Source organism: Pinus tabuliformis, chromosome 9 (genome assembly GCF_031772625.1).
Source record: "Pinus tabuliformis cultivar Carrire ecotype Pingquan chromosome 9, CPIR1, whole genome shotgun sequence".
Lineage (NCBI taxonomy): Eukaryota > Viridiplantae > Streptophyta > Pinopsida > Pinales > Pinaceae > Pinus > Pinus tabuliformis.
In genome coordinates this window covers 89,188,366-89,210,015 of record NC_142307.1, presented here as the reverse complement: position 1 = coordinate 89,210,015, position 21,650 = coordinate 89,188,366, and the positions used below count along the sequence as shown (strand labels likewise).

The following is a 21,650-nucleotide window of genomic DNA, read 5'->3' as shown; positions in this document are numbered from 1 at the left end:
AGTCGGATAAGTTTATGCCATAGAAGCAAAGTAGAAATCAAGTATCACTTATGCTATATATCAAGTCTATATTTAGTCTGCTTTTAAATACCACTTATAATATTTAGTCTGCTTTTAAATACCACTTATAATATATATTTAGAAGACCACTTAAACTTTAACACCTACAATTTAGATAAATAATTTTACCTTTTAATTTATATTTATATATAAAGTTATTTTAAATTAGATATTAAATTTTAAGTCAATTATCACTTATACTATATATCAAGTCTATATTTAATCTGCACTTAAATACCACTTATAATATATATTTATTTAGAAGACCACTTAAACTGAATGTTAAGTCTACCATTTAAATAAATAATCTTACTTTTTATATTAATTTAATCTATATTAATTTTTATTTAAATAATATTTTTTTTTAAATTAATATTAAATTTATATATATTTTAAATCAAGTATCACTTATACTATATCTATATTTATTCAAAATAGAAAATCACTTACACTGAATGTTTAAGGACCACTTAAACTAAATGTTAAATCTAGATTAAACAAAAGAAACATCCGTAATCACTATATAACATCACAAAATGTGGCCTATCAAACAATCCAGATTTGATTCCATTCCATTCCGCAAACACTCCCTTGTTATTGTGAATTGCCTCCAACTCCAACCTTAATATAAATTTCTTCATCAACCAACGGACTGTATATTCTAAAGCTGCCGATTAGATATAATAATAATCATTCATGGATTTTGGACCTGGTAGATGCAAAGTATCATCTCCTTCTATTATATTAGGTGTTGTTTTTATTATATTATTAATGGCAATACTCTCTTCAAGGGCCTTGGCTGCCCCTGAAGCTGATCTGCTGCACGCCTTCCCGGGCCAAACACATTCAAGCAGCACCTTCAAGCAATACAGCGGATATATTACCGTTGATGAACAACATGGCAGAGCATTGTTTTACTACTTTGTGGAGGCTGAGTCCACCCATCCCCAATCAAGGCCATTAACATTATGGCTCACTGGAGGTAATGATATATATTATCAATAATTTGCTGGATATTTAACTATGAATTTGCTATATAACTTAATTTTACTACTTTAATACTCTGTTCTGTTATGTTGGGTATTTAACTATCATATTTACGCCGTAAGGCGTTCTTTACGCCGTAAGGCGTTCCCTCTGAGAAAGACATCCCTAAAATGTGAGGTGTACGATCGCGAGCCATTGATTATGTGTGTTAGATGATTGGAGTGTTTTCTGCCGTTCATTTAATCTGTTTTTTCATAAAAAAATGGTTTTTTCCATGATAATGGGCCATGAAAGGTCAGGCCTGGCCTGATGGCGATGAGACTCTTCTGCTGGCTATAAGACTCTTCGCAGAGACTGCCTGCTGTCAATGAAACTCTTGGCAGAGACTCTTCATTTCTTTCTTCCGTCTTTCTTCCCTGCATGCGTAGCCTTGTCCTTCTATAACATCTAATTTATGCGATTCCTGAGGCACACAACTCCGGTAGATTGGTGCAAAATTCTAAGGATCATATTCCTTAGTTGCAAGGTATCAAAATTCTATGTGTGCGCTGTGGAATAACACGAAGGTTAAGGTCATAATCTATAAGGAATGATGCGAAGCTGAGGATCTATGTGAATAAAAAAGCTGTGAAAGATCGCCCTGAGCCGCTGTAACTGTGCGCTTTCAGTCCCCCATCAAATTAAACCCATCCATGGATTCTGCGAAGGAGGAAAACAAATTTCATCCAGTGAACGCTACTATGTCGTAAATTAGGGTTCCCTGAAAGCACAATTTTCTCCCGGTTTCTTTAATTTGCTGCGTCTTTCCAGAATCAGCTGCCATGGAGACCAAGCCCTTCACATACATGATGTTTGTTTCGGTATGCCTCATTTTAGCCTCCGCTCAGCCTGCGAAAGGCGGCAGCTATTTCACTGCCTGGGAATCCCAGTGTGTAATAACCAAACTATTCGATACAGCGATTGTTGGTGTTCTAATATTGATGGCAAATTTCGCGGAGGATACGAGTTCGTGAATCAAGGGCAGATTGCTGCCGCTTACGGCACCGAGCTCTGCAATGGTCCTCCCCATACCCGTTTTTCTGGCAGCGTTAAAGATTGTAGCGGTTTCGGTTGGAAGAGTTTCTTTATACAGTGTTAAGCAGTAAGCGGTTTCGGTGGGAAGATCATGAGATCAATTTTAGGCTCTGTTAATTTAGAATGATTTGGGTTTTTCAAGAAATTCGCTCACTTGTCTTTTTTGGAATGATTTGGCTATTTTCAATAGTCATTTTGTTTTTTTGATTTGGAATTTCGAAACTAAATATTTTATTTAATTTAATTATTTTAATTTTTGATAACTATACTATTCATTTTATTATTTTTATTAATTATTTAATTATTTTAATTTTTTAATAAAAATAGTGATATTTTTATAAAATATTATATTATATGTTTTGGAGTGTTTGGTTTAATGTAAAAAAAATTTGTTTGAATTTTAATTTTTGTTATTTAAAATTGGTTTTTTATATAGATTTAACATTTTGAAAAATTCCAAACTGGTTACTTTATTACTTTATGCCATCAATCCTCTGCCTGTTGATTGACGTACAGGACGTACGTTTTGCACTGTACTCTTGAATGTTGCTGCAAGTTGGAACTTGCTCTTCCACAGCCATTCAATTTCTTTAAAAATCTCCAAAGCCACGCTTTTTCATTTGGATGCCCTGTTCCAACCTTATGATTCCACACCCAACGCAGGGCCACATGTACTTTGTAAAGGAGCTTGTTTTCAAAGGTGTTATATTTACTTTTACAACTATTTTAGATTACATATTTGGGCAAATTATTAATTCCCTTAGACTATTTCAAGGGTGTTGAATTCATTTGAGGTATTCTGAATCTCCAAAGAAATAGTTTAACTACTCCACAAGTCGATCTTGCCAGTAAGCAAGAAATATGGGTATTCATATTCGCTGCACTCAAAATTTCGATACATTGCGTCTCAATTTCATTTAGTCTACTAGATTCAATGAATTTATGTACTCTGGATAATGTGGGGGAAAAGTCGGAGCATCTTCTTCACAATCTCCACAAGGGAGAGTCTCTCTTATTGTGTGTCATTGCAGAGACCGGATTTTTCTAGTCATTTGAAGTCATTAACAAATTTGGGATTCCCTGGATTTCGCTTTCGAACATAACGTATGGTTCTTTGTTCAATCTCTTATCACAAACATATGCCGGAAGATCTTTGTCATTCTCTTTATGGAGGAGAATGTTTAAAAGCTACTTTAATGTGATCGGCCTGTTGGGCTTGAACATGGCTTAATATATTATTGTTTTCAATGAGTAAATCAATTTCTATTTTAACCGTTATTTTTATTTTATTCGGATGGCCGATTTTGAGAATATTTGGAAATTTAACCAATAAGGTAAATTGATCTTATTGATCTTCATGTTGTTTGTTTATCAGAATCTAGAATATTCCAAAATTCTGTAACCAAATAAAAATTAGCTAAATAAAAATAGTTAATATTCCAAATTTTAAGTTTCTTGAAATTAGCTTTGGTCAAAAATCCAAAAAAGATTGATTAAACTTGAAAGTTTGAGTTTTATATTTTTTTTCAAAATTTTTTAAAGTTCTCAGACCTGTTTTTTCCTAATTAATTTTCATCATTAAAAAAATTAATAAAAAATAAAAAAATGGATTATATATTTTACATAATTTAAATATTTAAAAAAAAATAAAATACTTAATCTATTTGATCATTAAAGATATGATTGGAATTATTAGAAATTATAATAAAAATTAGTAAACCAAATAAACTTATAATCATAGCTTCAAATTCCAAAAAGCAGAAACTAAAACATAAAACAAATAGTTTGAAAGAAATTCCAACTGGTTATAAAATTTACTGGGCATTGCGTACGTTACTCCGTCTATCGAGCTCCTTACAAAACTTTCACTTCTTGCAATTTGAGAGGGCAATTGAGCAAATAGGGATTGCCTCGATATTTGTAGTCAGAGATGATTGATAACTGTAGTAAGAGAAGCTTGGTGTATCTGTGGGGGAGATTTTCACAGGGAGTCCAAGGTTATAGGTATTTTGAAAAAATTAATACATTTTTAGGGGAGATTATTTGTTATTTAAAATTTGTTTGTGAATGTATAAATAAATTTAGTATATTAATTTATTTTTACGTTTCAAATTTTGTAAATTATTTTATTTTAAAAATAATAAATAAAAATATCCAGGAAAAACAAATTATACATTAAACAAAGAAAAATGATGCAAATTAAGTTAACAATGATTGGGCTCTTATTAGGCATCCTCCTCGGATTCTTGTGCCTGAGATTCCACAAGCTCACTCAGTTACCTTCTCATTCAAAATTAAACATTTTATTTAATTAAACTATTTTTACAACCATTTTTATAACTAATTTTATTATTTTTAATTAATTTAACTATGTTTATAATTTTATAATTCTATAATACGGATTTTATTAATTTTTAATAAAAAATGTTGTTAGTTTTAAAAAATTTACTTATTAAATGACCTAGACTTGGAATAGGAATTTCAAATCTGAAAAACCAGTTAGTTTGAAGATATGAAATTCTAATTTCCATTTTGATTACTTCAACAAAAAATTACTGATAAGCAAGAAAAAAAATTCGCTATATTTAATAAGTAAATCAATTCTTATAAACAATTTACCCATCCAATTCCATCCTTCAACTGACCTATCAGATTCCATTGCTGCCTGCTCCAAGCTCCGTTACCCTCAGTTCCACCAAGTCCTGTGCCTGTTGATTGACTTAGAGGATGTACGGTCATACTTCTATCAGGGACTGAATTTGACGAGCTAATTGTCTTCCATGAGTGATTATCTTGTTAAATATGGTCCACACTAATTAAAAAGATCAAAACCAAGGCTAAAGTTACAAATATTTACCAATTCAACTTATATTTCAGATTTGAAATTCCTACTCTGAACTCCATAACCATTCTTTTGCATTTGGATATCCTGTTGCAACCTCTTATGGTTCCATACCCAAAGCAAGGCCACATATACTTTGTGAATGAGCTTTTTTTCCAATGTCTCATATTTACCTTTATTATTATTTTTTACGTATTTTAGTAAGTTATTAAAACTTTTTACAGGTTTTAAAGAGTATTAAATTCGTTTGAATTATTTTGGCTCACCCAAATTTATAGTTAGAACTTAGACTGTAACTTCTTAAACTACTTCACAAGTTGATCCTGCTAAGCAAGAAACCTAATATGGGCATTCATATTGGCTCTGCTCAAAATTTCGATACATTACTTTCGATTTCAATTGGTCTGTTGGATTCATTGAATTTATGCACCCTGGATAACGTGGGAGAGGAGTTGGAACAAAAACTTCACAATCTCCACAAGATAGAGTCTCCCTTATTGTATGTCACAGCAGAGACTGGATTTTTTCTGTTCATTTGACGTCACTCACAAATTCGGCATTCCCTTGATTTGTTTTCGAACATAACCTATCGGTCTTTGTTCAATCTATTTTCACAAACTTCTGCGGGAGGATCTTAGTCAATCTCTGTATGAAGGAGAATGTTTAAACTGTGTTAATGTGATCGGCTTGCTGGACATGAATATGGTTTAATATATTATTGTTTCCCATGAGTAATTGAAGATATTTAAGCCATAAGGCGTTCCCTCTGAGAAAGACATCCCTAAAATGTGAAGTGTGCGATCCTGAGCCATTGATTATGTGTGTTAGATGATTGGAGTGTTTTCTGCCGTTCATTTAATCTGTTTTTTCATTAAAAAAATGGTTTTTTCCATGGTAATGGGCCATGAAACCAGGCCTGGCCTGCTGGAGCTGAGACTCTTCTGCTGGCTATGAGACTCTTCGCAGAGACTGCCTGCTGGCGATGAGACTCTTCGCACAGACTCTTCATGTCTTTCTTCCCTGCATGCGTAGCCTTGTGCTGTTATATCACTATTTGTACAAATGTTAATACCCTGTATCGATGATCCAATATGGATCCCGACTCTGTGATCCATCTTGACAAAGTGTGCGAGCAAGTTCTGTGACTCTTTTATATAAGATCCATGCGAACTCAGTGTCTCCTTTACTGCAAGCCTTCTATAGCATCTAATTTATGCGATTCCTGAGGCACACAACTCCTGTAGATTGGTGCAAAATTCTAAGGATCATATTCCTGAGTTGCAAGGTATCAAAATTCTATGTGTGCGTTGTGGAATAACACGAAGGTTAAGGCCATAATCTATAAGGAATGATGCGAAGCTGAGGATCTATGTGAATAAAAAAGCTGTGAAAGAAGGACCATGATCTTAGTTCTGTGATCTGAATTTCTCTGTGGTAAGGTCCTAGCTCCATGTGGCATTATATCTTTTTATCTTAAGTCGAGTCCGATAGCGATTCATGCATTATATCTCTTTAATACTCACTCGAACATTCTAAGGAGTAATAACTCTAGATGAAAGCCGAAGCTGTCATGAAATGTGAATCTCTATGGAAATATCCGTGATCCAAATTGAAGAAGGAAGGCCTCTATTCTCCTTTTGTGACTTGACTAAACTCCTTTGAAAGGTTTAATTCGATTTCTTTCCAAGTCTCTATCGCAATACAAGCCTCTATTGCACTCCTCTTTGGAAGCACTCCTCTTCTGCTCACAGAGCAGAATTTTGCTTCTAGACCTGGCAATCCCAAGATTAGGATTCACATGGCGATATTTACGTGTTGGATTTTCCATTGCTCCTGGCAAAGGAGTTGATTCTAAAGTGTACAGGGCAATTGTAACAAAATGACATGAAATTCTTTTACAATCCATTGAGCTTCATCTTATTCTTTTCTCTCAGTGTTAATTATAATTATAATGAGCGAGCACGAGGAGGTCCCTGAATTGACCGAGTTTCCTGACGATTTAAACTACAAAATACTGGTGTGGCTTCCAGTGGAATATATCTGTAGATTTCGCAGCGTATGCAAGGAGTGGAATGCTCTCCTTTCCTAAACCAAATTCATAAGTAAATGGGGAGAAGCGGCCCCCAACAGTATGCCATGGCTAGTTCTACAAAATACCCAATCCAAAATGCCTAATTGTTTGCTTTTCTGCGGAGGTCCCTGAATTGACCAAGTTGCCTGACGGTTTAAACTACAAAATACTAGTGTGGCTTCGAGTGGAATGTGTTTGTAGAATTTGCAGTGTATGCAAGGAGTGGAATGCTCTCCTTTCGTCAACCAAATCTGTTTATCTCTGTGCTCTCTTTTTCTTTGTTTCTGGTTATCTGTAAGATTGCTCCTGTACACGGTTGAATAGATGCCGCAACATGTATTTTTCTTTGTTTTTGGTTATTTGTGAAATTGCTCTTGTACATGGTTGAATAGATGCAGCAACAGATCTTGTAACCTGTGGGTATGGATTTTCAGAAATATTTAAAGGTTTAAGAAATGAATTTAACGTTTGACCATTCTTAGTAATCCAGTGATACGGTGTTGATAGAATCTGGAAAATGGTTAAGGGGAAACCATGATAGAATCTTGAAATTGGTTAAAACTAAGGCATAATTCTTTCGAGAACTTAAATTATTTCCCATTCCCAAATTATAATGATTATATATATATATATATATATATATATATATATATATATATATATATATATATATATATATATATTGTTGTATGCGAGAGGAATCTGATAGTTCACCTTACAGGTAGCTATTAGTGAACTTCTAGGTTTACCCAGTCAAGAAGGATTTGGATTTCTCTGTTTTCTCAAAACTCACATTAACTCCATCACCAGTTATCATGATAATATCTTTATTATTATCATATCTTTGAAATATTAAGCCCTGTGTTGGAACTTCCTCCCTTGGCTCATTGGGCTTGATTTGATCGAGTAATAAAAATACACAAAACTGGTTGGCATTTGCCATTTTGGCCACTTGAACTAAGCGGCTGAGAATATTTTTGTCTTTCTAAGTTTTCACACAGGGATTTTTTTGATAGAAACAATGGAAACATCTAACATGTATCTTACATTGCGAGATGTGTAATTCATTAGTTTATGGCTTATTGGACTCACCCACATAGATCTTAAATTTAATCGTGCAACTACTTGTAATTGCTTATTCAAAACATAAAACTCAATGCAAGAAATCCACTAACATAAACAATGTAGAAATAAAGATTTATTTTAGAATTCTATATGGAACTAATGTTAACTGAATTCTATATGGAAGTAATATGGAACTAGTGCTAATGATCGTTGGAAGCAATGCTAATGATCATTGGAAGTAGAAAAATTTAATGTACCCTAGAAAATCAACATGGATTCAGAGCAGAGTTGAAGATCTAAGAACAATGAACATGGTTCAGAGCAGGGTTGAAGATCTATCTGTAAGATTGCTCTTATACACGGTTGAATAGATGCAACAGCATGTATTTTTCTTTGTTTTTGGTTATTTGTGAGATTGCTCTTGTACATCGTTGAATAGATGCAGTAACGGATCTTGTAACCTGTGGGTATGGATTTTAAGAAATATTTAAATGTTTAAGAAATGAATTTAACGTTTGACCATTCTTAGTAATCCAGTGATATGGTGTTGATAGAATCTTGAAAATGGTTAAGGGTGAGCCATGATAGAATCTTGGAAGTGGTTAAGACTAAGGCATAATTCTTTTGAGAACTTGAATTATTTCCCATTCCAAAATTATAATGATTATATATATATATATATATATATATATATATATATATATATATATATATATATATATATATATATAGTTGTATGAGGAATCTGATAGTTCACCTCACAGGTAGCTACTAGTGAACTTCTAAGTTTACCCAGTCACAACAAGAAGGATTTGGATTTCTCTGTTTTCTCAAAACTCACATTAACTCCATCACCAATTATCATGATAATACCTTTATTATTATCATATCTTTGAAATATTAAGACCTGTGTTGGAACTTCCTCTCTTGTCTCGTTGGGCTTGATTTGATCGAGTAATAAAAATACACGAAACTTGTTGACCTTTGCCATGTTGGCCACTTGAACTAAGTGGCTGAGAATATTGTTGTCTTTCTAAGTTTTCACATAGGGATTTTTCAATAGAAACAATGGAAACATCTAACATGTATCTTAAATTGTGAGATGTGTAATTCATTAGTTTATTGCTTATTGGACTCACCCACATAGATCTTAATTGTAATCGTGCAACTACTTGTAATTGCTTATTCAAAACATAAAACTCAATGCAATAAATCCACTAACATACACAATGTAGAAATAAAGATTTATTTCAGAATGTTATATGGAACTAATGTTAACTGAATTCTATATGGAACTAATATGGAATTAGTGCTAATGATCGTTGGAAGCAATGCTAACTGATCATTGGAAGTAGAAAAAATTAATGTACCCTGGAGAATCAACATGGTTTCAGAGCAGAGTTCAAGATCTAAAAACAGTGAACATGGTTTAGAGTAGGGTTGAAGATCTAAGAACAATTTGAAGTTAACGAAAGATAAGGGTGGTCTGGGATTTAACTGAATTGTCTCCGATTCCCTAAAGGCATTTGAATCCGTGACCTATTCGGTGGCCTATCTAGCTCTAAGATATGCGACGTTCTGAGAATTGTTGTCTCTACGGAGCTCTCTCTATAGTCTGCATTGAATCCAAGGCTATATTACAAATGTTAATACCCTGTATCGATGATCCAATATGGATCCAGACTCTGTGATCCATCTTGACAAAGTGTGCGAGCAAGTTCTGTGACTCTTTTATATAAGATCTGTGCGAAATCAGTGTCTTCTTTACTGCAAGCCTTCTATAGCATCTAATTTATGGGATTCCTGAGGCACACAACTCCTGTAGATTGGTGCAAAACTCTAAGGATCATATTCCTGAGTTGCAAGGTATCAAAATTCTATGTGTGCGTTGTGGAATAACACGAAGGTTAAGGCCATAATCTATAAGGAATGATGCGAAGATGAGGATCTATGTGAATAAAGAAGCTGTGAATGAAGGACCATGATCCTAGTTCTATGATCTGAATTTCTCTGTGGTAAGGTCCTAGCTCCATGTGGCATTATATCTTTTTATCTTAAGTCGAGTCCGATAGCGATTCATGCATTATATCTCTTTAATACTCACTCGAACATTCTAAGGAGTAATAACTCTAGATGAAAGCCGAAGCTGTCATGAAATGTGCATCTCTATGGAAATATCTGTGATCGAAATTGAAGAAGGAAGGTCTCTGTTCTCCTTTTATGACTTGACTAAACTCCTTTGAAAGGTTTAATTCGATTTCATTTTAAGTCTCTATGGCAATACAAGCCTCTATTGCAATGTGAATTATATTCAGGTATGAGATTATCTATGGCTAGGAACAAACTGTGGCTTCGTCAGAATTGAGTGCTTCTAGTCAACTAGAGCCTCCTAAATCCACTAATGTTGCTCTTGAAAAGGCACCTTCTGTTACAGCTCAATCTGCACTGCCAACTTCAATGAAAACAACCACACATGAAAGACAACTCACAGAAACCTCGTCTTTCACCAAGTCCTCCCACGAGTATCTACTTCAAATGCTACAACACAAAAAACAGGTAATCCAAATATTTCTGAAGATAAAAGGCCTCCAACTCAATCCTCATTGCCCAAAATGCCGTGTGTTTCAACTACTGGACTAGGCCCAAATGGGAAAACAATCAGTGGATTCTTGTACAATTATAGCAGAGATGAGGTTAGTAGAGTTTGTGTGTGCCATGGCACATTCTTGTCACCTGCAAAGTTTGTGCAGCATTCAGGTCGTACAGACCTTTCACATCTTGAAAGGCACATTGTTGTCAATCCATCCCCATCTTCAAATGAAGATGCATCAACCCTGCAATGAAAAGTTATCCAAATAAAATCTTCGATGTATACCTAAAAAAAATGTTTGCCTAAAGGATTATCTCTATGCCACTTGCCCCAAAAAAAGGTTTTTGAAATTGAGTGACTAGACATCCAATTTGGAAGCACTCCTCTTCTGCTCACAGAGCAGAATTTTGCTTCTAGACCTGGCAATCCCAAGATTAGGATCCACATGGCGCTATTTACGTGTTGTATTTTCCATTGTTCCTAGCAAAGGAGTTGATTCTAAAGTGTACAGGGCAATTGTAACAAAATGACATGAAATTCTGCTTGTAAATTTTGTTGAATGCAACGAATTTTGTTGGATTCAAAGTTCTCAAACTACTATTCGCTACATATCAGCTTAGACATTTTTAGCCATCACAACTTACATCTTAAAAGTAAACTAGTACAAATTGGATTGTAATGCTAAGACATATATATCTTTCACATACTAACAAATAATATATACACCAACTATGTACTGGATTGATAGGTTGATTTTAAAGTGTACAATGCAATTGTAACAAAATGACATGAGAGTCTTTCAAAAAACCGCATAGTAAATAAATATACATAATAGATGAATATATCTTTTAATTTAATGATTATATTTTCCAACAACGACACTCAAAACCACATAGTAAATAAATATACATAATAGAGGAATATATGTTTTTCTTATGACTATTATGTATTTTGAGTATTGATTGGTCTATATTAGTCAACTTTAATCGACTACCCTTCCTAGAAGTCACCATATACAGAAGTGTATAAAGACTTCTTAAGAAAAGGAACACATCATTATTGCTCCAAATTTCTCTGTAGAGCCAACTTTTCATTTCCGTCATCAATTGAGAGTACCTATTTCTTGAGTCTCTGGTGTCTTCTATAGACATAGTCTCCACCTCTATCATTTTATTGGATTCCCTAAGTTCTCTTAAATCTTCCATTATCAGGGAACTGCAACCATAGATTTTTATTATATGAAGTGTTTCCAAATTGAAATAACTCTTTGGAAATACCTTCAATACTGAGCATTCTACTATGATAAACGTTTCAAGTACTGGCATTGCTCCTTCCTTTACGATTGGCAACTCTTCTAATTCATGTAACCCAACAATTGAAAATATCTTCAATAAAGAAATGCCTTCTTGTCACCGAATTCCCGAGGAAACCTCTTTAATCTAGAGCATTCAATTATTTCCAATCGTCGTAGATTGTTGAGCTTATGCAGATGTGAAAGTTCTTCCAACATATTACACTTGTATAATATAAGACTAGTCATAGTCTGAAAAGCACAAAAACTATTTTCCATTCTAACCAAGTCAGGACACTCCATGTACAGTTTTCTCATATACAATTTTCTTAGCTTTGACATATTATTCATGTCACTCGGCAGAGATCTCACCTTTGTGAGCTCTAACACGAGGGTGTTCATTTCAATCATATTCCCTAATGTGCCTTCCCTAATAACGCCCCCATTGTTTGTTAAATGGAGCTTGGTGAGTTGATTTAAGTTGGCCAGACACGCTAATGCTGGCCACTTTTTTCCATTTCTTGGGCTCACCTTTTTCCCATAGATTGGTCCTTCCATATATTGTCAACACTTTTTTCCATTTCTTGGGCTCACCTTTTTCCCATATATTGGTGCATCCATATATTGTCAAACCCTGTAAAGAGGTGAGCCTTGAGATGCTGCAAGGTAGATACTGCAAATGACCACATTTATCCATGGCTAGATGCCTTAAATATTTCAAATTATGAAGGCCAGATGGTAATTCTGTGATTCTAGAGCGGCTTAGATCAAGGATCTCCAGGTTTCCAAGATTTGTAAGAGATGCAGGTAGAAAGTTGATGGGCATACTTGATAAAAAGAGGCATCTTAGCTATTTCAAACACCCCACACTCTCCGGTAATCACTACACTAATGTACCACTCAAATCCAGAACCTTAAGAGAGACCATTCTCCCAATAACTCTTTTTGGATTTTTTGTTAAACATTTGTTACCATCTATTAACAATGAACATTTTGTCGGAACTTTCGTTGACTCAGGGACTAAACACAGTTCGTTATTAGTGAATAAAATCTGATTGCATCCAGAACATTCATTTTCATTCAATGTGCTCAAATCCTGACCCACATGGCAAAAGAAAGTTTCTTTGGCCTCGGCAACACGGATTCCCAAATCGTGCAGGAAGTTGTGTATCTTGAAGAAGACTGCACCTGCTAATTCTTCTCACAATGGGTTCAATCAAACAATGATCTGCCAAAAGGTTGAGATAAAGCCCTCCCACTGTGAATGGGTTGTAGCTAAGTTAATGGTGATCTTTTCGTGCCAGCAGCCCTTCTCCCACCCACAATGGAATCACATGGTTGGCATGAATAATTTGGTCTTCTGCGAATGTTGCAGCCATGTATAGAAAGCATAATTGCAAATGAATATCACATTTAACTCATGGAATATAGATGAAAGTGTCCAATCTATGCTTTATCGTCCACTTTTGCATGCATTTTTCTTTATTGATTCTTATTCTCAATGACCATGCAATTTTATTTATTGCTTCTTATTTTCAATGACCATTTACATTTATGCCTTACGGCGTTTCTTTTGCAACATGTGGTGCAAATGCTAGTATATAGGCCGTTTATAGTTTAAGACATTACCGTTGGTTATATAGCCCGTTTATAGTTTAAGACATTACGGTTGGTTAATCTCTTAGAAACTTGGAGAAAAACCAGTGTTCAGTTACTAGTCACTTCAAATTCTTAGATACAGTTTTCAAATTCTCAGATACAGTTTTGCCGTAAGGTGAATGAAAATTCCAGAAATTAGAAATCAGCCAATCATACCATTAAAATTGTATTTTAATTCTGTTGAATAACTAAAAAAGGGGGTAATTTTTTGAGGTGAAAAAACATGCATGCATTCACTTTTCCTTCCTTTCTATTAACGGATGGGTTCAATAAAAACTAGAAATAGAAATATGGGTTTAGGGTTCAACAATACTGGGTTCCCAGGATGGATTTTTCTTTGTATGGCGGTTGGAGAAAACCATAAATTCAAATTCCATGACACACTTGCATCGAATTTAAACTCCACCGTTAATTTCACTCGACTGCCGACAAACCGGCAGGACCCACGTTAGGTCTCTGTTTCGATTTTGTGGAATGAGGAGTGTTCGGAAGGACCCACCTCCGATTACGGGTCCACCTTCCTAAATGCAGCGGAAATCAGGAAGACGCGCATTAATTTGGCTCGCCTCCTCTGCAACGATTTTTTTCCTTCCAACAAGAAATCAGAGCCTCAAACCCAGGAGGTTAATACGCCCAGGATGCACACCCTCTTTGACAGGCTCTAACAGATGAAATTTTAAGGAAAGTAGATCATATGAATAATAGATAGATGGAATTTTACAAGGAATTAGAGTGAAAGATGACAACATTTTTTATTTGGAGGGGTAGAATATGGGGATCATGATGCAAGGGGATGATATAAAATCATGCAAATGTAACTACTACTATTTTATGTAAGTTGTTTTTCCTTATTGAAAAAAGTTTAAGACGTTGCTGAAATTTGAATTGAATATGGATATGGAGGACAATGCAGGGCCTGGATGCTCATCACTTGGGTATGGAGCATTCATGGAGCATGGTCCTTTTAAACCCGGGGGTCACAATGGCGAACTTTTGTTGAGAAATAAGTACTCTTGGAATACAGGTAACAACTCTGTTTTTTCTTGGATTGATTAGCAAAAATTTCCATGACTTGAAGGCTCAAACATAACTAGAAGCTAACTATATACCATGACATTTACCATGTGCAATTTTATTGATGACAGAAACAAACATGCTATATCTAGAGAGCCCAGTTGGTGTGGGGTTTTCTTATTCCAACACTAGTTCAGACTACCAGTATTATAACGATGCAATGACTGGTATGCTATTTGTTATCCATATTTCTTTTTGATTGCTGCAATGAAATATGTTCTTAGATTGATGATCATGGCGACTGTAGTTTTTGGGCAAAATATTGAATAAGATGATAACTGAACAGCAAGTGTCAACTAATGCAGCTGAAGACAACCTGTCTTTCCTTTTGAATTGGTTTGAGAAATTTCCGGAATACAGAGGTGTAGATTTTTACATAACAGGGGAGAGTTATGGAGGTATGACCTAGCGTTATCTTTTAACATATATTTATGCTCACTTGTTCAGTTTTGAGCTCTTTAAAGCTGTTCATGTGGGTTGTTGTGTATCTTGTTTAACACTAACTATGTTGGTTGATGTAATCTTGCAGGACACTATGTGCCTCAATTAGCAACTCTTGTGATGGAGCACAACAAAAAGCCCAACATCAAGCCCATTAACCTCAAAGGAATTGCTGTATGTCTATCTTCTTTCACAATCATTTTAGGATTCTTCCAATGATGTAGATTTTGTTTACCTAAAGCTCATGTGATTATGGCATTCATTAACTACAAAGGGTCAGTCAACCGGGACAACCTTCATAATGAATGTAGCTAATGAAAAGGTTAAGGGCTTTCATTTCTAATCGTGCTATTGGGCAATCCCTATTAAACATGGGTTTTGCTTTCTATTTTAAGCTTGCTAGGCTCAAGGTCCAGCTTGAAATGTAACTCCATTCCATGTTAGTCTTGTAAGGCCTGTACCAAGGGTAAAATCACCAAGGAGATTTGAGTAATATTATGTTGTTGAGAGAATGTGCATTTCATCGTGAAACAATGAGTTCTTTCTCATGGGCGGCTTTTGTTTTTATTGTTGTAATCAAATCTAATCTATTTGTTTGTCTATCAGTGCTCAATCCTTTGTACTGACATTTGCTTTGCCCCTTAAATTGCTTGCAGATGGGCAATCCTTTGTTAGACATAGATATCAGCATAAGCAACGATGAATTCTTGTGGTCAAATAGTCTCATCTCAGATGAAACTTACCAACTGACACAGTCTATGTGCAACAATTCCAAAAGGTGGAGGGAAACATATGTTCTTAACAATCTGTCTGAGGATTGCCAATATGTGTTCAGCAAGGTGAGAAGTGAAACTAGAAATATAAATTTGGAAGATGTTTCCTTGGGGTTATGTCTAGATGCTGGAGGATCCCAGGCAACAGGTTCTAGAAAACCAAGGAAATTTCTACATCAGGTAAGTCATTTACTCATCATAAATACAATTTGATGTTGAGATTGATAATCAATATGTGGTAGCATTGATTTCAGCCACTGTTGTTTCAGCTAGACAGAATTCTTCAGGATTGATCTCTGTTGTTGTTTGACAGGTTGAACATACATTCAATAAGATTGACCTGTGCATACACTTCAAAATAAACCAATATCTGAACAAGCAAGAGGTGAAGAAGGCACTTCATGCAAACACTAATCTACATTGGGAAGCCTGCTCTCGGTATGTTTTATAGCATTTATATATTTGTTTGGTTTTGTATTTAGGATTATGCATTTTTATTTCATTACTAAGCAATCCAAAATTTATATCAAGAAAGATGCATCATGGGGCCAAAATTCAGTCACAGAGAATCCCCCTCCACTTCCCCTCCCCCACAAGAAAATTAACATTTCTGCTTTGTGCTACTTAATTTATATTTTTTAAAGTTTAACTATTGAATTCTGATAAATTTTGCAATAGCTAACACTAAAATTGGATTTAGGAAATTCCTCTATGATCAAACAAACAGAGGAATCAGTATGATACCAGTCCTCTCTGATCTTCTAAAGGCAGGTCTACGCATTACGCTTTACAGGTAAATCGTGTTTTTGAAAGCATTATTAATAACACTATATTATGTTCCAACATTGGATTTACTGAAAGTAAAGTCAAACCTACAGTGGAGATCAAGATTCAAAGGTGCCATTTACAGCGACAAGAACCATTGTCGAGAACCTGGCCAAGGAGCTTAACTTATACACAGTCATTTCATATGCCCCTTGGTACAATCACCAACAGGTAAACTCTCATCTTTTTTATGTAAGAACTCTGGTTATAAGCGGCATTTACGTAGATAGCGCTGATTAAAATTCAAAATTGAGCAGGTGGCAGGATGGACTCAAGCATACGGACATTCAGTGAACGGCAAAACTGAGAGTATTTTGACTTACGCAACAGTCAAGGGTGCAGGACACGAGGTTCCATATAGTAAACCATCTGAAGCATTGACTCTATACAGATCTTTCATCAGAGCATTGCCTTTGCCTGCTTCGGGAAATAGCCTCTAGTGCAAAGCCAAATAAACTACTACATTATTCCTATACAAAAAAATATTTGTACCCTGTAGTGCAATGGCATTACTTCATATGTTAATACTGCATTGAATTTGTACAGAGCTTTCAACGTTCATCAAAGGATTGCCTTTGTCTTTTTTCAGGAAATGGCCTCTACTATAAAGCCAGATACACTACATTATTCTTAGACAAGAAATATTTGTACCCTATAGGGCAATGCCAGATGCATTTCTTCATATGTTAATACTGCTCGCTCTGTTCTTTCACCATATGTTGTTCGTTATTCATGGTAGTGCTTCCTTATGAATATAGTGTTTTTTCTCAATTTTGCAAACTTAAAGAGTATTGCAAAAGCAACCCAATAGATCCTAACCTTGCCAATCCAGTGAAACCCAAGCTTAAAATCATGCCTTCGCAGTAATGGTGGGCCAGAATAACCTAACAAGGGAGACGACCAAGCTTTGTGGCAAATCCAAAAGAGACCAAGACACAACTAGAGCCAAAAAGATGAACCCAAACGCAATCATCTCTTCCCCAAACCCAGTTTCCTCAGGTTGTATGCCATCTTTAGCACGCATGATAGGAATGAGTTTATGAAGTTATTAATGAAGTTTTTCAATCATCAAAAACCATTTTAATCTTACTCTCTTCTGATTGCATTGGAAATCTCAATACTATGCGTAAAACATTTTCTTAAAACATGGAGATATGTGAAATGTTTTATTTATTGAATTTGCATACATGGAGATTGATGTTTGACTTAATCCTCTATTAAGAAATTGCTTGTATTTTCGTGGACAAAGTGGGATCAAGGGCCATGTTTTTCCTTAATCCCATAGAAAGTAGGTCATGTTCTTTCTTAATCCCCTCTAAACAAAGTATAACAAGCTATGGCCCAAGTGAAATGATTCCCCATGGGAAAACAACGAATAAATCCGGGCTCTTTTTGAACAACTGGAATTGAGAGCGCTATGTTATTCCTTAATCTACGCTATCGAGAGCCATATAATACAAACACGTTAGTCTTTCCCAAGCTCCAAAAGGAATATGTCAGGCCAGAATCGAAATACATCCATAAAAGGGAAGCATTGCATTCATTGATTTCCATCAGTTGTGCTTACACTCTAGTTCCTTAAGTTATCGATGGGATGTGACACTAGAACATCTCTGATAGATTATTTCAAGTCGATTTTTATAGTTCCTTAAGTTATCGATGGGATGTGACACTAGAACATCTCTGATAGATTATTTCAAGTCGATTTTTATTTTGATAGGATATATTTCATGTCGTTAATAGAGTACAATACAATCTATAATCCTTTGTCTTTTGTAAATTAGTTGTTGATTTTAATTCCCGGTAACAGAGTGCAATACAATTTGTTATCCTTTTTCTTTTGTAAACATAACCAATATTTTATATTACTTGCATTTAGATTTTGAATTATGAAACCAACGAAACTAAATAGTGATAACCATTCATGTTAAGTTATTGCAGATTTTCTTTAATAAATTCATAATGCCAACATAGATAGATATTTCAGTCCGGTTTAAGTGCAGGTATATATACAACACACAGAGTGATCGGAGTAACACCACTATCATATACCATTAGTCTGTTACTGGTGATAGCAGTAACAGTATTTAGTAGCTATCAAATTCTATCGGTGTGCAAGTGATAATGACTTTCAGAACATACGGTCTGATTTAAAATACTAACATTATAGACACTAATACAAAAATTCTGAAAATTTTTCTACTAATAGTCGTTCAGCTGCTCCACACGTATGCCAATGCACACATTGGTATAACAAATTTTCATTAGAAAGAGCTTGCCATGAGGTATTATGTGTCAAAGAGTGGAGAAACATTAAAAGTGGGGAGGGTGTTAGAGCATTAAGGCTTGCCGAGCGGTATTTGAAATGAGTTGGTGGAATTTGGACACTTCGGACTGGCAGTTATATTAATGTTTGTGACATTAGATGGTACAGGTTTGTGAAGTGGCAGTGGAACAGTGGAGGGAGGTTGAGGTGGAGGGATGTGGTGTGGTGTTTGTGGTAGTGGGAATGAGTTGAGAGGTTAATTGGAAAGATGAGGTTGTATTAAGGTTTTATGACATTAGAATGGTGGAGGTGGGTGGGGAAATGGTAGTGGAGGGAGGTTGAGGTGGAGGGATGTGGTGAGGAGTTTGGTGGCATCTTGGGATTGGAAGGAGGCTGAGGTGGAGGTCTGAGGCGGGGAGATGGCTTCAAATATGACGATGATGGAAGTGGGTAATGAAGCTGAGAACCAGAGGGAGGTGGTGGATTTTTGTAGGGTAATGGTGAAGGGTGGCTAATAGGAGTTTCAGAATTTGTTGGTGGTGGTGGTCATGGCAGATTTGTGTAGGTTGGCGGTGTAAGGTGGTTAATAAGAGTTTCAGGATTTGTTGGTGCTGGTGATGCAAGCAATGACGACCTATGATGAGAATGGGGTCTATTGATGGGATGCCTCTGTGGAGGATTAGGACACGAAGTGGTGGTGGGAGAAGGGAGAGCAGGTTTAGACCTAGAAGTAGGTGGTGGGGGTGATAGTTGTGGGGATGGTGGAAGTTTTGATATTGGAGAGCCACCATAGGAAGGAGAAGTAGGTGGTGGGAGAAATATTGGTGGAAATGGCGGAAGTTTTGGTTTTGGAGAACCACCAGATGAAGGGGAGCTAGCCCCTTGGAGGTGCACTACCTTAGGTGGGCTGGTTGTAGGAGGTAGAAAGGGAGAACCTTGCCCAATTGGTGAAGGAGCACAAGGAGTGCTAGGAGGGGGTATGGCTTCTCCTTCCATGGGAGGTTCATCCTTGCAAGGTGGGTAATGTGGGTTTGTAATGAGCTCGGGATCTAGAGGAACATGAATGCATTTGGTCGGACTATGGTTGTTCCTAGTAGGGACCCCAAAATGCTTAACCTTGTTGTGGTCTCCATGAGCTGGTGTTACTAGGCCTAGTGACTGAAATGCTATATGATGGGGGTTTTGCTGTAGAAGTTGTAGTGGTTGGTATTGTGGAAGCACTTGAAGGAACAGTGGGCATTGCTTTTGATCTAGGTGGATATTGGTAGCGACCCACCTATCCCACCTAGACCTTCAGTCGGTTCATTTGTTTCCATGTTTATTTCAACATTTACTATTTTTAGCAGTTTTTCGGGTCCTAAACTTTCGGAGCAGTTTTGACCTCCTAAACGACGCTTTTTTGAGGCCCACTGTTGGCCCATGGTGAAAGGTAGAGCCTGCAGAAAATCTTGTAGTACTCTGAGAGACCTTTCCAACAAGGTATCGTATGCGCCAAATGAAGATTATATGACCAAGTTATGACCCCGTGAAGTTGGCTGCCCAACTAACCCCAATGGGGCCCATAGAGTCTTGGTGTTACATCTCTTGGGGTTAGGGTTTTGGTTGTTTAGGGTTTTCTCATGTTTTTCAATAATAAATAGGTCGTTGAGCCTCATTGTAACACAGTTCAAAGGCATGTAGCTACCACATCTCTTCTTAGAGATAAGCTACCTTCACCCAAGTAGTTATTTTTGTTGCATCTTTGCATTTATGGTTATATTTGTAATTTGTTGTGGTCCCGTTTAAATTTGGATCAGTGGTATTAGAGCGGTCTGCTCTTTCTTTGTTTTTCTTTGCATGTCCCCAACAAGGTCGGGATATAAGGAGTTAGGGCTTGAACTGGTCGAACATTTGCAAGACCAACCTCGCAAATCCCAACGGCCTCCCATGGGGGAAGAAAAGAAAGACGAGGGTGGAGGAGATCCTTTCAAAATCTTGCTCGAAGAAACCCTCAAGCGACAAAGGAACGTGATGATGGACAAATTTGCTAAGATCCTTCAGTGGCTACCCAAGTGCGACGCATCTACTTCCAGCAGCTACTTTGGAAGCGTCACACCCTAAGGTACAAGTTAACTTTGACATTCCATTCCATGTCAGTGCTTCTGACTAGTTTAATAGTGCATCCTCCATCTCCATGGATTTGGAAGTCATCCTCCTCCACACTGATCGAGAATATAGCATTCTCATCAATGGATGCCCAAAAAGTGGTAGATTATTAAGTTTTTAAAATCTTGTAATTTTAGAGAGCTTAATTGAAAAAGGAAAAGTTAAAGTACCCTTTTCAAAAAAATTGTTTTATGTAAGGATTATAATATTTATTCTCTTTATTTTATTTATTTATTCGTTCATTCAAAACCAGCTTCATGTATATAATGTAATAAGTTAAATGTTATTATAAATTTGATATTATAATAGAAACATTTTATTTTTTCATTAAAATTATTTTTCATATTATCGTATTTGGCTAATCAATCTACAAAAGGATCTAGAATCTAATTGAGAAGCAATATAACTAACACAACCCCCTACTTTTTGGTTGTTAGGTGCTCAAGATTGGTTTAACCTTTTAATAAGGTCATGTCAACCATTAATT

General features: G+C 35.8%; 1 protein-coding gene and 1 pseudogene across 2 annotated transcripts; both read left to right on the top strand.

Annotated features, from left to right (window-relative positions):
* Positions 1 to 824: 824 nt before the first annotated feature.
* Positions 825 to 17,156, top strand: LOC149147235 (serine carboxypeptidase-like 46). 2 transcript variants are annotated; one of them, XM_089438933.1, is made up of 10 exons: positions 825 to 1,042; positions 14,553 to 14,663; positions 14,785 to 14,880; positions 15,019 to 15,111; positions 15,243 to 15,328; positions 15,811 to 16,107; positions 16,241 to 16,365; positions 16,628 to 16,698; positions 16,806 to 16,923; positions 17,010 to 17,156. In XM_089438933.1, the coding sequence occupies exons 1-10, from the start codon at positions 832 to 834 to the stop codon at positions 17,044 to 17,046; spliced, it is 1,245 nt and encodes a 414-aa protein (XP_089295059.1). In that variant the 5' UTR covers positions 825 to 831; the 3' UTR covers positions 17,047 to 17,156. The 2 variants fall into 2 exon arrangements, with proteins under 2 accessions (XP_089295059.1, XP_089295060.1); XM_089438934.1 differs by lacking the exon at positions 825 to 1,042 and adding an exon at positions 14,353 to 14,453.
* Positions 1,387 to 2,247, top strand: LOC149147236 (antimicrobial peptide 1 pseudogene; annotated as a pseudogene).
* Positions 17,157 to 21,650: the final 4,494 nt, after the last annotated feature.